Source organism: Triticum aestivum, chromosome 4B (assembly GCF_018294505.1).
Source record: "Triticum aestivum cultivar Chinese Spring chromosome 4B, IWGSC CS RefSeq v2.1, whole genome shotgun sequence".
NCBI lineage: Eukaryota > Viridiplantae > Streptophyta > Magnoliopsida > Poales > Poaceae > Triticum > Triticum aestivum.
In genome coordinates, this window is record NC_057804.1 from 102,388,547 (window position 1) to 102,405,293 (window position 16,747).

Genomic DNA, 16,747 nt, shown 5'->3' on the forward strand with positions numbered 1-16,747 from the left:
CTACGTGTCGGTCACCCTTGATGAAAGCACTTCTGTGAAGCGCGATTTATCGTCATGGAAGTGGACACTTCCGTGATGATAATTTTGGTAATATCATGGAACACTTCTACGGCAGCACATGTATGATTATCTTGATTTTGTCATAAAATCGTCATGGATCTACATGCATGACAAAAAATGCAACCTACTCTGACAAACACGTATCATCACAGAAGTGTATTTTTTTTGTAGTGAGTACTTGAGGCATGTTTATAATTTTTTTGCAGATCAATTTACAGCAGGGTATCCACAATACGAATGAGATAAACAAGAAGTTTGAACACAAGAACCGTCTCGACAAGAAAGATTTGGTGAGTGCTCTGCCCGCATGATCCATCTCATATTTGGCACTCACAACACGTTCATCGCACATGACACATCTATTAGTTGGCAAATACCTTCTACCAACCTGTTTCAACTTTCACATCTCATTTTTGTAGTATTTTTTCTTACCTACAGTGTGTATCTGTATCTGAATCGTTCACGCGTGCAGGTCATGCTGCCAGTGCTTGATTGCGATAATGTAAACAACCGCGAAGGAGGCAGGCATTATTGGGTCTTCAACATCAACCTGAGGGACGGACGTTTCGAAGTCCTTGATTCAAACAGAAAGCTAGAAGACGTCGATTTGATGGACACCGCCTCTACGATTGTGGGGGCAGTATGCCAGCTATGGAGGAAGCATTACCCAAAGCAGAGCATCGAGCACTTCCAGATTATTGACATCGACGTGCCGAAGCAGATTAGCAAGTAAGACAAGAAGCATTATATTCTTCTTCATTTTTTTCGATCAATCTGTAGTCTTTTAAAATTTCCTACTTGTACAATCTTTAGTTTTTCAAGACACAAAACTAGTTTGCAGTCTGTTTTTTATTTTTATGACTTTCTCAGTTGAACATCAGTAGTTGCACAATGCCACATAAGTAGTTGCACATTAACACATAATTAGTTGCACAGTGCCACAAAGTATATTGTCTTATTGGTTTTAAAAGCCTCCAACATTTTTTTCCTTTTCCCCACTGCAACAATGAGTGTGGTCTGTTCGCACTGCTTAACGCCACTGAGTGGAACGGGAGCCTACTGCCCAACTATGAGGCCAAGGAAGATCTCAACCTCAGGAAGAAGCTGGCATATGATTGGGTCACCAGCCCGCACAACTCTGCCCCATGGAGGAAGGTGCCGAGATACGAAAAGTACTAGGTCAGTACACTTTTTTTTATTCTTTTGCCATTTTTTCGATGCCTTGCAGGTTTGCACAATTTTTATAAACATTTTGTAGTTGCATACTAGTAGTATTTCTTTTGCAACTCAATGCCATCACTTTTTTTCACACATTACGAGAACTGGGCATATAATTGTTCGACAACTAAATATTAGATGATTTGCCAACAAAGGCACAAATAGCAACCATTTTTACACAGTGCATTAACTAATTCAAGGAAAACAACTTAGAGAGGAGAAAGCATAGTTGTTGTATGTGTCCACTTTTTGCCCCCTAAATTGCTCAAAAACCATCATTCTTTTCCTTTTTCCCTTTTTTGATACAAATGATACAAGAGAATCACAGCAGCGTGAGTGGACACACACCAGCAATGTGCTCTGTAGATTGGCAGTGGCTGCATTTCTTTTTCTTCTTTGGGTGTAGCTCCAGCGCCGATTTGTATCATCGACTCTTCGCCCTACCCTTTATAGTAGACCTTGAAGGATCCCTAGGCACAAAATCATCATAGGCTTGTGCTGGGGATGGAGCCTCCAACTGGGTAGGGCCATCACGAGCTTGTGTTTGATCACCTGTGGAATAATCGTATAAAAAGTTTAGTTTTTTTTCGCGCAACCACGACTGATGTTCTCTGCAACCACACAACTTATGTTGTGCAACTAATTGGTTGTTGTGTGCAAATTAAGTTAAAAATAAAACCTATAGTAGCACGGCCCGTCATGCCACTTGGTTGATAATCACCTGTAGCTAGAACAGGAAAAAGCAAGTTAGTTTGTTTGTCTTGATGCTTGAACTAATAGAGCGCGCGCAACTGGGTAGCCTATTCTGACAGCAACTGGGCACCATGATGTGCGGAACTAAAATTACACACACACTTGCTTGGGGAGTTGGGGCAGGTAATTACCTGGATGACGAGCCCTCTGAGTACTCCCTGTAATGCCATTGGAAGGAGCACGCAGGGCACTACTTGTTGGGCCAGGCAGGGAAGGAGGTGGAGGACCATGCTGTGTACGGCCTGGAGGTGGAGGAGATCCTCGAGGGTTGCCATCAACTATAGTCAGAACAGGAAAAACCAGTTAGTTGATTTATCTTGATGCTCAAAATAACATAGCGTGCGCAACTGGGTAGCATGTTCTGTGCAACTGCGCACCATGATGTGTGCAACTGAAATCACACACCTAGTTAGATGGGGTTGTTGGGCAGGTAATTACCTGGATGATCAGGCCCGTGAATACTCCCTGTAGGGCCATTGGGAGGAGCACGCGGGGCACTACTTGTTGGGCCAGGCGGGGGAGGAGGTGGTGGACCATGCCGTGTAGGGCCTGTAGGTGGAGGAGGTCCTCGAGGGTTGCCATCAACTATAGTCAGAACAGGAAAAACCAGTTAGTTGTTTTATCTTGATGCTCATAGCGTGCGCAACTGGGTAGCATGTTCTGTGCAACTGGGTAGCATGTTCTGTGCAACTGGGCACCATGATGTGTGCAACTGAAATCTCACACCTAGTTAGATGGGGGTGTTGGGCAGGTAATTACCTGAATGATGAGGCCCGTGAGTACTCCCTGTAGGGCCATTGGGAGGAGCACGCGGGGCACTACTTGTTGGGCCAGGTGGGGGAGGAGGTGGAGGACCATGCCGTGTAGGGCCTGGAGGTGGAGGAGGTCCTCGAGGTTTGCCATCATCTGATGGCCCCGTGGCAGCAGTTGGTTTTTTCTTTTTTTTGGACTTGTTCAGGTGGCCGATCTCGGTACGTGCTGCGCGCATATACTTGTATACAATAGCTTGTGCTGGATCAGAACCACTCGCAAACTTTGCTAGTTTCCGAAAATTGTATATCATGTTCCTCTCCCTTATCTACTTCTTTGATTGAGGAGGCATTTCATCCGGTTGCTCATAACCAGTCCCTGGCGCACTAGGTACAGCAGTAGGTGTCCACCGTCTTAGCAGGTACCTTTCTGGTATGACATCAACTCCAATATGAGTGAACACCTTGAGGATGTGGCAAAAGAGGATGTCGTTCTTGTCCATTTTACAACACTCACACAAATAGGAACCATCCTCCACCCTTGCCTGCACCAAGTAGTTTCGAGAATCATATTTGGCAACAAATTCCTGGTTCGGTATGAGCTCAAATATATCAGCACCAACTTGGAATGCATTATAACGGCCAATCAGCTCAAACTCTTCTCTGAACTTGCGGTAAAGATCCCTAGTGTAGGTCTTGTAAGCTTGCTTCTCTATTGGGAAGTTGGACCACAGCTCAATCTCAAGGTGTTCTGTCCTGTAGTCATTGCAGCCTTCCTTGGCAAGGATGTGGTTCTGAATTTTTTCATATTGCTTGACGAAGTTCAGCATCGAGTTGTGTGGGTTCACATATCTTTTTAGGACGGTGTTGAACCCCTCACTACGCTGTGTAGACTCCAGAAAGAGGAAGAACCTGTGTTTGAAGTAGCACGACACCCAAGTTGATCTGTATTCGTACAACTTCTCAAAGTGTGTGTGTGCCATAGCCTCATACTTCATCATTAACCCAGCCTAATTCTGTTCAAACTCGTATGGAGTGAAGCTAAAGTCAACACAGTAGTTGAAATCATCAGAGAGCCCTAGATTCCGGCACAACAGCCAACCAACTTTTTCCTGGGCCTTCTTCATGATGTGCCATCGACAACATCGATGCACGGTGGTTGGAAAGATGCTCTGTATTGACTGCCTCATTGCACCATCTTGATCGGTTATGAAGTTGCCAGGAGGTTTGCCACCCATAGCCTCTAGGAATGTTTGGAATACCCAATCAAAGCTTGATGCCAACTCCTGCCTCACAAACACGCAACCGAGCATGAAAGATTGGCCATGTCTGTTTATTCCAATGAAGGGTGCGAACGACATATTATACATGTTGGTCATGTAGGTAGTGTCAAATGATATGCAATCGTGGTACACCTCAGCATAAGCTTTTCGAGCTAAGCCATCCACCCAAAATATGTTGACAACTCTGTCCTCTTCATCATATTTTACCTTATAGAAGAAGTCTAGATCGGTTTTCTGTATATCCTTGAAGTGCGCAATTGTCTCAATCATGTCACCCTCGTTTGTGTCATCTCTACGGAAACTTGTACACACATTTGTTATTGCCTTTGGTCCGAACGGCACCATCATCTCAGATCCGTAGAACTCTGCCATTATATGCATCATACGTCCTGCATAATACAAAAACAAAACAGTATATCCTTTTTTAGTTGCACGAATGTGCACATCCGGCTGCACAGTAATAGAACATGTGTTGGCACAGAAGATAATTGCAGGAAATGGACACCTAGCTGCATCTTTTCAAAAACACTTTGCATCTTTTGCATACATGATATTGTGTAGTTGCACAGTGAAGGTAATCTAGTTGCACAACAAGCACCAAAAGTGATATACAAACAACATGGGAAGTTGGACACCAGTTGCACAGTTAAGTCATTTCAGTTGTACAGTAGTACCATAACAGTTGCACACTGGACTGCCTAGAGGGAAACTTAATTCTTTAAGGGATATAGAAACAACACACCTGTAGTCAAGTTGCAGTTATACAAGATGTGCAGAAGCTCCTTTTCATTAGGTGAGATGCCTTGGTGGGATCTCAAGTATTTGGACAACGAAGGTTTGTTCACGAGCGGATGATTGTGGTCACGAACAAAGTTCGTCACCTCCCATCGCCCATCTATCAGCTTCACCAACATTTTCGCCTTGCATTGAGTCTACTTTATTGTCTCGCGTTTCCGTTTCTTCTTCTTCTTACTAGGACCAACCTCCTCTTCAGCAAAGATTGGAGGTTCATCTTCCATTTTCTCATCACTATCAACAGTTTTTGGATCTAGAATAGGGTCCAGGACAGGAGGAGCCTCAGCTCCTCCATCATCAGCTTTGGCCTTCTTGAACTTGTTGCAGCAAAACTGCTGTTTTACCAATACATTGGTGTGGGGTGTCCTCCTAGAGGTGTTCATCTTGACAGAGAAACCCATCCGTAGTGCGTAGCTGTTGTAGTGATCCTTAGCAATTTGAAGGCTGTCAAACCTCATGCCAACATAGGGTTCCATAGGTTGAGAACCAGCCTCATCCTCTCCTTCTCCTTGCACAGCTCCGTCAACAGCCCCAGCTCCTAGCTCAGTCCTGGTTGGACTAGGAACATTTGCCGCGGTTCCCGTGTCATCAAGAGTATGGCTCTCTGACTGCAAAGACACCACTACAGGGGCACCACGGGTTGATGACTGGCCTGCCACATTGTCATGGCCCATAGGGTTTCCACCACGACTTGCCTGCGTGTAGTAAACTGATCGCCCATTTTCTGTCCAATTTCCTTGTGGTATGCTGGGTTGCTGCTGATCCATATCATCAGGAAGCTCATTGAGATCAGGAGGCAACTCATTAAGATCAAGCATTTTTTTTCCTTTTTTTGGATGCTGCCACATACTCACTGCACATATAAAAAAGAAGAAAGTGATGTCAACATTGTTAACCATAGAAAAGAGTGTTTCAAACAACCTAAAAACTTAGTAAATAGGCAGTTGCACTGCATTTTATGACAATCTTAGTTCCAAAAGCAACATGTCTATAGCAGAATCTTTTATTAGAACAGGCACTTTTTTCTTTTGCACAGATTTGTTATGTTAGTTGCACAGTTTGCAGTAAATAGTTAGCAAGAATATAACTTCTTTTTACTACATAGTTTTCTGACTTTTTCCTCTGTTTTCGTTGCAATGATCTGCAGGTTTTCCGTTGGCAAGGAGCTGATTCAGATTTTTCTGCACATAATTGGGACATAATTTGATGCTATTTTTGTAGATGCAAAATCCAGGTGAAAGAAGAAAGAACAATTTGATGACAGACTATAAATATATGTTTTTCGTCGCCGTTTCTGTTTCTACTTCCAGTATATTTGAACATATTTTTACACTATAGCTTTGCAATAGGTGTGCTACCAGAATATATGTGTGGGACAAGTATATATGCGTGACTACTTTAATATGGTTTATGGCTTCAATAATCTTGTTTATTTATCTGTTGCACATATTACTGCAGAAGTTGCCGTACTGTAGTTTTTTGGTTTTGGCTAGAATAGATGTTTCAGTTGGCCAGGATGCATATATCAGTTGGTCAACATGCATATTTAGTTGGACAATCAATGTATTCAGTTGGATAGAATAGATGTTTCAATTTCATAGGATGCATATAAGAGTTCGCCAACATGCATGTTCAGTTGCACTGCCAATGTGTTCAGTTGGCTAAAAATAGATGTTTGAATTTTCCAGGATACATATATCAGTTTGGCTAGGATGCATGTTCTGTTGCACAGTCAATGTATTCAGCTTGCTAGAATAGATGTTTTAGTTGGTCAGGATGCATATATCAGTTGGCCAGCATACATGTTCAGTTGGTTAGTCAATGTGTTCAGCTGGCTAGAATAGACGTTTCAGTTGGCGAGGATGCATATATCAGTTGGCAAGCATGCATGTTTAGTTGGCTAGAATCATGTACTAGTTGGCCAAAAAATATGTCTTAGTTAACTTATTTGAACACATAAAAGGGGCAGGGAAACCTTGCCTCGCATGCATGTTTAGAAAACACGTTCAGTTTCGATTTGGGAACCCTAAGTTAGTGTGCAGATGCACTCATGAGGGGGTGTGGTTGGTGTGATGACAATAGGGTGTTGTTTCAGATCTACTCTTTTTTTAAAGCAGCTTCTCCATGAATTTGTTGATGAATCCATGGAGGAGGGTGTTTATAGATGCAGTACAAGAAAGAGGAGAACTGAAGAGGGGTAGAGAGGAAGTACTTGCCTGATGTTTGTTGTCTGGTATGGGTCTGATCACGCTGTCTTTTAGATCAATTTATTGAAGCAGATTCATCTACCTTTCTGCTGCCATGGGGACTGTAGAGAAGGAGGAAGAAGGAGCTTTGGATCCCTTTCTTTCGTGCAGGTCAAGAAAGCAGCGTGGGAGTGCCTGGGGCGAGCGGGCGTGGGAGGGATTGGAATGTGGGGGCGAACGAGCTTATGGACAGCTGGCCACATGAGGGATCGCTGTTTTGTTTAGAATTGGACGCTGATATCGCTCGGTTTGGTGGCCGCGTGGGAAACAAAAAGTTGCTTTTTATGACTGGTCGCTCGATCGCGCTAATGGGCAGCCGGCCGCCAACTAGATGCGTCCCAAAAACTACCCTAGTTCGCACCAACTCTCACAGCCGCCGACCGATCCACGGCTCCACGCACCTGCACGACCTCACGCTCGCGCCGCCGCCGCTCTTCTCAGCCGCCAACCAGGCTCGCGGCTGCCGTCGTCTACCTGTCGCGGGCCGCCGCCGAGGAGCCGTCCACCGACCGCCGCCGTTCCACCACTTCCCCAGACCCCAGCCCCCAGGCAGAGGCAGGCCCCTCCGCGGCTCCGCCCCAGGCTGCTCCCCTAGACCCGGTCTCCGCAACTGTTCCCGGGCGCGGTGCGCCGTTCGCCGCCGTGCGTCGTTCCCTACTTCCCTGCCTTACCAGTGAGTGCGACCTTGGTAATTTTCTTTGATTATTTTCACTTGTACTCAAGGACCAGCCGACCAGGGACTGTCAGGGACTGGTTGTACTGTGTTCTAAAATCAAATGTGTGTGTGCGTGCGTGCGTGTGTGTGTTTGTGTATTCAGTATGCACGGTATTGTTGAATTCAAATTGATGTATTTGCCTATTTCATTTTATGTTGTAGAAATAAAAGTTGAGGAATAAGATGAGAGATGATTGGCTGAATCACAGGATGGTTCGCTATATTGACCGAGATGTATTTGAAAGTATTGATGATGGTGCTATACATATCGCTTTCAATCATATAGTTCTTGCAAAGGGCTTTTACCTCGTCGAAGTGGTAAGTTTTTAGATTTGTATCAATGATAGTTTTGTTTCACTTGATGTTTATGCCTTTTCTTATGAAATTATACTTTTATAATGCATTGAAGGTGTTGGTTCATCTACCGTTGATCAAGTTATGGGAGGCACCGATGAATGAAGTAATCAATTGATTTGGTATTTTTGTATCCCGTTATTATTATTTGTACTTCTGTCATGTTTTACAGATTTTGTTGGATCATTGTGCATTGAATTTAGTTATAATTTTGTTGAGCAATTGCAATTTATGTTATATGTTTTCATATGAGGTATTTTTTAGAAATTTTACGAGGTATTTTTGGGGTTGTTATAAGGTCCAAAGTTTTTCTATGTTGTCGGAAAAAAATTGGCTTCATTCCTGGCTCTGCTACTGCTGACCTCTGCGAGGAGGATCTAGCATGGTGGAGGAGAGCGTGGGGAGGGGAGGACAACCACGGGACTGCTCGCCGGTGACAAGGAGGGAAGCCATGGACTCCTCGATGCTGACGGGGTAGTGAATTGAGCAATAATGCTTACAGTTTCTTGTGTCGGGCATCTAAATCGAGAGATGGTGCTCGCAGTTTCTCATGCTGGGCTTCTGATTCAGAGCTCACGGAGGAGAGATGAGGCGGTCAGAGTTCTTCATCCTCGACTCCGACGACTTGTGGCTGAGTGAGTCGGTGTGGAAAAGGTAGAGGAGGTGGCAAGAAGGTAGGGGCTGCTGTGAGGGCGAGCACGGCTGCCATCGGCAACCGGGAGGCTTAAGAGGGATGTGGTGTGGCCGCTTGGAGGGTGAGTGCGCTTATAAAGGTTTGGGTGGTGAGTGCGGCCGCCGGCAGTGAAGTCCACTGACTTGCTATTGTTTGGCGTGGGATCACTAACCTATGTGCCAGATTACCTATGGGCCCACATGTCAGCCACCCACGTCAGGGAAGCAATATTGCAGAGAAGCCTCGTCCACGGTGAAGGGAGGAGGAGGTTCATTACGGGTTGGGTTGTTCACGCAATCGAAGAAAGACATGACTAGTGGGTCTCACATGTATGTGAGAGAAACAAAGAAAGAGGATGACAGGCTAGATGTTTTGGGGGCAAAAGGTTGACCAGTGGGTCTCACACGTCAAAGTCCTTTCACATGTCATTTAACACTGTTATGCGGAATTTTTTGATGGAAGTGTTAGATTTGTAATGAAACTAGTAGCTGCCCGTGCGTTGCTACGGAAATAAATTATACTCCTTTCGTCCCATATTAAGTGCACTCAAACTATGTTTGGTTTCAAAGTGCACACACACGCTGATTTAAATTGTGTCGTGTTATTTCCCGCCGAACATGCTAAGTCGCCGCACGTGTTATTCTTTCTTCCTACCTCATCATCTCGGCCCATCACCCAACTTTGCTCCACTTCACTTCTCTCCGCCATAGCAGACAGTTTTTCATCACATTCAAAACATCCTATTTCTGATAGCTACTGCATCTGTAAACAAATATAAGACGTTTTAGAGACTTGACGGAGGGAGTAGTTTCTATCAAATAGGATAACAACTGATAATATCCTAGTGCCAAGAATCACAAGAAATAAGGAAAATCTAACAACTGATACAAGGAACGACATCTTTTTTATATTCATTAGTCTACCAATATTCCAATTGCCAACACAGTTTGTAGTTCTTGCAACACATATCATGTTTTGTCAGTATATGGATAGGCAACAGGACTCCCCCCTTCCCTTTTGCAGTTCAAAACATGTGGTTGGCTCTGTAGTGGTCTTGGCCTCTTGGACAAACTGATTAACCTTCGAAACAGAAAATGATAATTTGATGGTCAATTTCTTTCTAGTAGAAACAGGAGGGCATTACCTTAGCGTGTTTTATGCAGGAACATTACCTTGGTTTACACAAGCAAGTGGATTATGACCCGAGCCTCAAGTTCATACACCAAAATTAGCAATCACTTATTTATCCTCTGTTTAAATTAAAATTTTCTAAAATGTATCATCACAAGAGGTTAACTGGCATAGCAGTGACGTTAAGACATTCAAGCAAACATATAAAGATCTAATGATCAGTAAGAGAAGTACAAAATCATTGCATAGGTCACGAAGAGCATGTTGAGAACATATCACATCATAGAGTGAGCCAGTACAAGATGCCCAATCTTTCTCTAAATAAAGGAAGCTAGAGCTCTGTATCTTTTCAAGCTAATAACATACCTTTGACTGCCTAGATAAGAGATACTTAGTTTAAGTTTTCTTAATATAATCAAGAAGTGAAGATACTGGAGTGCTGCATCTGCGATTCTCTATCCCTATGAAACTGCTACACCGCAAGATGATCAGACTGCAGACAAAATTCTGGCGTGCAGAGAGTTCAACTATCGGGCATTGCATGATAATATGGGTCTGAACCTGAGGGCAGTCAGACATGCATCTGCAGATTGCATATATGCACAATCTGATGTCAACAAAAGCAATGAACATAGAGCAACATACTCCCTCCGTTCCTAAATATTTGTCTTTCTAGACATTTCAAATGGAATACAACATACGGATGTATGTAGACATATTTTAGAGTGTAGATTCACTCATTTTGCTTCGTATGTAGTCACTTGTTGAAATCCCTAGAAAGACAAATATTTAGGAACAGAGGGAGTAATATATAACTGACATAGAAGTAACACTTTATCAGTAATGGAGGAATGCAGTATTAACCAGACAACACTTTAGCCACAACATCTTGCAATACTAATCTGCTACCTATATATGTCGTCGGCGAAAATAATACAAGAGGCATACGGCACAACTGCATTATGGCACATAATGCATGAGGTAAACACTAATTACTCTCTCTGTAGGCCATAGGCCGTAGGCCATAGGTCAACAATCATGAATGGCGATAGAGCTGCAGTTCTTGGGTGCTTGCAATAAAATTATATCAGATATTGGCAGCATGGACACACGATAGATAGAACTTCCCGAAGTGCATTACTTGTGTTAGAAATTTGAACACAGACCACCCAAATACTGGCAGTAAAGTAGCAGCTCTAAACTATTGGAAACGCTACTTCACAAAAGTTTGGAGCTCACCATGTCAAGCATACAAGCTTCCTCTGAACGTATTGTCCAAATTTGCAGTTCTATATTCAGAACTCTATCTACATGCAACTTATTGTGTTTCCCTGACTCTAGCCCATGTAGCAATGAGCTGTACTTCTCTACTGGAGCACAGAACAACGATAACCAATAGTTGCAGAAGAGAACTTAATGATCTATTGTGATCCCAATTCTGATCATAGGCAAGACAAATTATACAATGTAGAGATTCCATGCCGATGTCCAACATGTAACCGTAGATGAGTTTCCGCTTGTCGACTTCATTGCAATAAGAAAGAAGGTGAACAAGGTTGGCATGCCAGAGCCTGGCCATCACCTCTACTTCTTTCGCGTAATCAGTTTTGCATTTCCTTGTTAGAGCAGACTGCCTAAGCCTTTTCAAGTAACCGTTCTTACTGATTATACAATTATAAAGCTATTGATTGGCCTATCTATCTCTAAAAAGAGGTGCTTAAACTACTGCAGACCGAAGTTGATCAAATAAGCAAATTACATATGCAATCTTGGGGATGAAATATATATGTGCATACCTCCCGGCAAGAATCGCCACAATGAAGCGTGGAGGCAGAGCGCGGCAGCAGCTGCGTGTCAATCGTCACCAAGGAAGCAGCACTGATACTCGGCTTCACGGAAAGACGTTGTGCCGATGTGATTGTGCATATCCCTGGAACCTGAGAGCTTGCACTACTCGTCTGAATAACATTGGATACTCCTAGTCTGCATTGGACGATGCCGCTGTCCGTGAGCACGCGAACGACGCAGCTGGCACGAGGCTGATGTTGGCCGGGCTCCTGTTGGCGTACACGCTGGCACCAACAGCATTCAGCACGCCACACCAGCGGACAGCGCCATGGAGCGCCCGCAGCCCGACTTCCTTGGCAACGGCGGCCTGGACCTCCTGCCGGGTGACCGGCACCTGCAGCGAAGGCCTAATGGTGAAACGGTTGCGCTCAATCGTGCGCGTGCGTCGATTGTGCCAGGAGTTGGGCTCGTCCCCTTTTCTGGGCTGTAGTGTTTCCAAAAGGAAATCCATACAAGGAGGGGTGGCAGGACGGGAGAGCAGAGGGACACTTGGATGTGGCAGCAAGCAACCACCGCCATGGCTCCATGTCCGGCGGCCTGCGCGGTGAGATCTAGAAGCAGAGATACGGGGGAAAGCTTGAAGCCAAAATCCAATTTACTGAGACCCTAACTACAACTACGTATAGAAGAGGAGGATCCCTCTCGCAACTCAACTCCGGCAGTCGCCGTGGATGAGATGGGAAGGGCCGACGACGAGGAATTTGGGAGTGGTTCTTGAAGGCTCGTTTGTTTCGCGAGAGAAGCAGAAATTTCCAAAGTATCGGCTTTGTGTTTTGGGTGTCTTCTCCAAATTTTGTCCGATGCGTGGGGTGTTTCTGCAAAATGTGCTCGGGGACTACCCGCCTCAGTTTCAGCCTTACATTCCAGATTGGACGGTCAATATGGCATAGAGGCAGACACACCATCATCATAAACTGTCATTTTTATAGGAGTAGAGATTTAGATCGGCCGTGGAATAAGGAAGAAAAAGTTTTTAGTGTCAAATAAGGAATTAAATATTTTGCTTGTGTCAAATAAGGAATTGTGTCACGAAACAAACCACACCCCTCTCTCCCCCATGCCTTCCTGCTTCATCTAGGTCTTGGTGCTCCGCCGGGATAGCCACTCGCCGCTGCAATGTGCTCCTCCTTTCTCTACCATTGAAGAGGGCAACGTATTGGCCCACCCAAGCGGCACGCCCCTCCGTCCCCAGATCCGCCCAAGTGAGGCGGTTGCTGGAATGGCCAGCCATCGCCGCAGGGTGCAATTCCTTACCCAGATCCATGCCGTTGAGAAGGGTGACGGACTTGCCCACCCGCATGGCATGTGTGTTCGTCCCTAGATCCAGGCCGGTGAGGAGGTTGGTGGCGTCGGAATGGCCAGCCACCGCTACAGCACACACCTCCTTTCTGAGATCCACCCCATTGAGGAGGGCAACGGATTGGCCCACCCACGCGGCACGCCCCTCCATCCTCAGATCCACCCAAGTGAGGAGGTTGCTGGAATGCCCAGCCACCGCCGCAGTGCACTCCTCCTTTCCCAGATCCACACCATCGAGGAGTGTGACGAACTTGCCCACCCATGTGGCATGTGCGTCCGTCCCCAGATCCAGGCTGGTGAGGAGGATATTGGAACAACTCGTCGCAGACGTCAACGCCACCGCGGCACCTCGTCGGAGGCACCCTCCTCCCTGCCGGACAACGACGATATACTCAGGGAGATCTTTCTCCGCCTCCCCTCGGACCTGTACTCATTCCCCCGAGCGTCTGCCATCTGCAAGCGTTGGCGAGGCCTCCTCATCGACCCCAAGTTCCTCTGCCAGTTCTACACACACCACTGCAAGCCGCCCCTCCTCGGCATCTTCGAGAACTGCAGCAAGGAAGGTATGGTGTTCACCCCCATTCCGGCTCTAGTTGCCGACTACATCCCTCCGGAGCGCTTCTCCCTTGGACGCCCCCGACTTACCTATGTGCTCGACTGCCGCCACGGTCGCGTACTTATCGAAGATCTAGAGCAGAAATACCTCATTGTGTGCGACCCCATCACAAGTGAGAAGTGTCGCGTGGCTCTTCCATGCAAGTTCAAGTGGAGCTTTGTCGGAGCGGTGCTCTGCACAGCCGGCTACAAGGGGCCCTCCAGCCCCTTCAAGGTGGTATTGGTGTCCTGGGATGGCGTGGATAATCAACTCCTCGCCTACGTTTACTCCTCGATGACCGACACATGGGGCAATCTCATATCAGTTGAGGCTCCAGATAATACTTATTTTCATGGTTGTCGTAGCACCCTTGTTGGCAATGTCCTTTACTGGCCAGTTATGAATGGGAGAGGTACAATACTTGAGTTTGATTTGGACAGCCAGAACCTTACCATGATCAAGGGGCCTCCTGGTATGAATGATACTGGCAACTTTCAGATCATCCAGGCAGAGGATGGCGCCGTTGGTCTTGCCATGTTGTCCTGTCATAACCTTCAAATTTGGCAGAGGAAGGTCAATTGTCAAGGTGTTTGCATATGGTTGTTGCAGAAAACGGTTTCATTGCACAAGCTTCTTAAGATCCCTCCTCGGGGCAATAAAAGGATCAAATGGCCGGACAAATTTCTGGGCTATGAAGAGGATAACGATGTAATCTTTTTATATAGATACGAAAGTGTCTATATGGTTCAACTCAAGTCAATGCAATTCAGGAAATTTAATGGAACCCGTTCCAGGGAGTATAGGGAGTGTTGTTATCCTTTCACGGGTTTCTTCCCACCAGGTGATTGCTCATCCTTGGCCTGTATATCTTAGGAAGTAACCCAATCTTGTGATGTTTTCTACTCCCTCCGTCCGAAAATACTTGTCATCAAAATGGATAAAAAGAGATGTATCTAGAACTAAAATACGTCTAGATGCATCCCCTTTTATCCATTTTGATGACAAGTATTTCCGGACGGAGGGAGTACATGATTGCTCGCATAGTGTTATTGTGGTTCTTAAATGTTACACTTACAACTTGAACTTAGTTAGCAGTTGCACCTTTGCTAGATGGACGAATTTATAGCCGTATTATTTTAGTATATGTTATTGTTTGAATATGCCTGCCTGCTGTATTCGAAGATGCCAAATCAAATGTTATTTTTTTGAGATGATTTTGATTTTCTCATTTGTTCATGACCCCTTCTATAGGTGATTGTTACAGTCATAGCACATAGAAATAAATTTTGATTTTATTCAAAATTTGTGTCACATATATTTTCAATTACAACTTCCATCGAATCTATGCTTTCTTGAAATAGTTGTGATTCTGTCACTTGCCAATGACCCCTCCACCTGGTGACTACTCCCTCCGTCCCATAATATAAGAGCGTTTTTGACACTACACTAGTGTAAAAAACGCCTTATATTGTGGGACGGAGGGAGTAGTATATTTGTGTCTCTCGAAAATAAACTGAATTTCTTGTCTCTTGAGCTCCTCTTTTTAAAACAGGACACCCAATCTCACTTTGTTTCTACAGTTTGTTGTTTTGGCATAATTTTCACTTTGTTTCTACAGTTTCGAATTGTCTCATGTTGCCTTCTTGTATCATTTGTCTTTATTGTGGAACTGTTGTTAATTACCTGAGTTCTTATGCTTCTAGGCACAACCATTACTAGTGGATGTAAAGAAGCTGAAATGTTAGGATGACTGCCTGGTTCGATATTTCAATGTGCTGAAATGGTTCAACAGGTAAGAATATCTTCTGATATAGTTTCAGAAATTTTTATTATTACAAACACTAGTCACATCTTTCAACTCCCCCACCCAACATTTTCATGTAAAAAGGCTGAATGATCTATTTGTTGTCAATCGGTAATTCCTAGGAGATGTATCAAGTAATGTGATATAGCTCTTTTTTTAGGCGATGTGATATATGCCTTCTTTATGTTGATGAGCTCATCATCAGTTTGTACACACTTGTTGTTCATACACTGTGTTACATAGGTGCCACTATTACATTTTATCTTTGTCTGTGTTAGTTAACTAACAGATTAATGATTTTATTTTCTCTAGGTGAAGAAAGGGCTGCTGCAGTAGTTAGTTGTCACTTTGTCACATCACATCAATGTGGTCAGCGGTGTTTATATGTTATCTGAATTTTTTTACCATGGCTTTTAGTCTAGCTAAGCTCCTAAGAATAGCCAACCCAGGGAGTTTGAGCTTCCCAAGTCAGATTTCAAGATGTTTTTACTGCAGGGTTGTGCTTGGCTGCTCTTCTCTTGAGCCAAAAGAGTTTTGTGTAGCGTTGAGAGTTTTTGAGATGTTGTTTAAATGACTGATGCTGAAGGAACTAGAACCCTGAAACTGAGAATGTCGATGTTGGCTTCTGCTACTTGCTAAAATTGTGGTGGTGTTCTTAGTTTCCTGTGATGGCCTGTCGTTTCTGTGATTGTTTGTTTTTGTTAGGTTTGTTTTGGTTTCGTTTGCATGTTTGTATGCCGACTCTTAACTAAATATAGCTGAAACCAGGAATGTCGTGACATAGGGTGTAAAACAGATGCTGCTACTGTCTATAATACTCTAGTTTAGTTGTTCTGTTTCTGACTGAAAATTCGCAGTAATTCTCTGCCTGGATTCTCAGCTGAAACAGCAAGTCAGCTCAATGCTTAAGCGCCAAAGCACAGAGGAACTGTCATTCTTGCAGTTATTTCTCTGCTGCAAGTCTTCCGTGTAACAGAAAACACATAGTAGTATCAGCAGCAGCTGGAGAGAGAAAAAAAGTTAGTAACATAGGCATTTCTGAGACAGCATCAGTATATTACATATTCTATATGAACTTTGGTATTCATGCATGCCACCAGAGTTTTCACAGTATGTGCAGATATCACTATAGCTTTGGCTAGACAGCTAGTATTACTCACCTAGCTAATAATATATGTCTTCCAGGAAGTTGCTTGCGTTTTACTAAAGTAATTAAGCATGGAT

General features: G+C 44.4%; 1 protein-coding gene across 5 annotated transcripts; it reads left to right on the plus strand.

Annotated features, from left to right (window-relative positions):
- Positions 1-219: 219 nt before the first annotated feature.
- On the plus strand, positions 220-16,181 carry LOC123091288 (uncharacterized). Of its 5 annotated transcripts, none has more exons than XR_006443018.1 (8): positions 220-350; positions 533-1,239; positions 6,006-7,777; positions 7,982-8,137; positions 8,229-8,295; positions 14,329-14,560; positions 15,423-15,511; positions 15,836-16,181. XR_006443018.1 is itself a non-coding variant. In XM_044512755.1 (3 exons), exons 1-2 carry the CDS (start codon positions 13,180-13,182, stop codon positions 15,467-15,469), a joined length of 1,428 nt encoding a protein of 475 aa, XP_044368690.1. In that variant the 5' UTR covers positions 8,302-13,179; the 3' UTR covers positions 15,470-15,511; positions 15,836-16,181. The 5 variants fall into 5 exon arrangements, 1 of the variants encoding a protein (XP_044368690.1); XR_006443017.1 differs by having other exon boundaries at positions 8,229-8,279; XR_006443020.1 differs by lacking the exon at positions 14,329-14,560.
- The last annotated feature ends 566 nt before the right edge of the window (positions 16,182-16,747 follow it).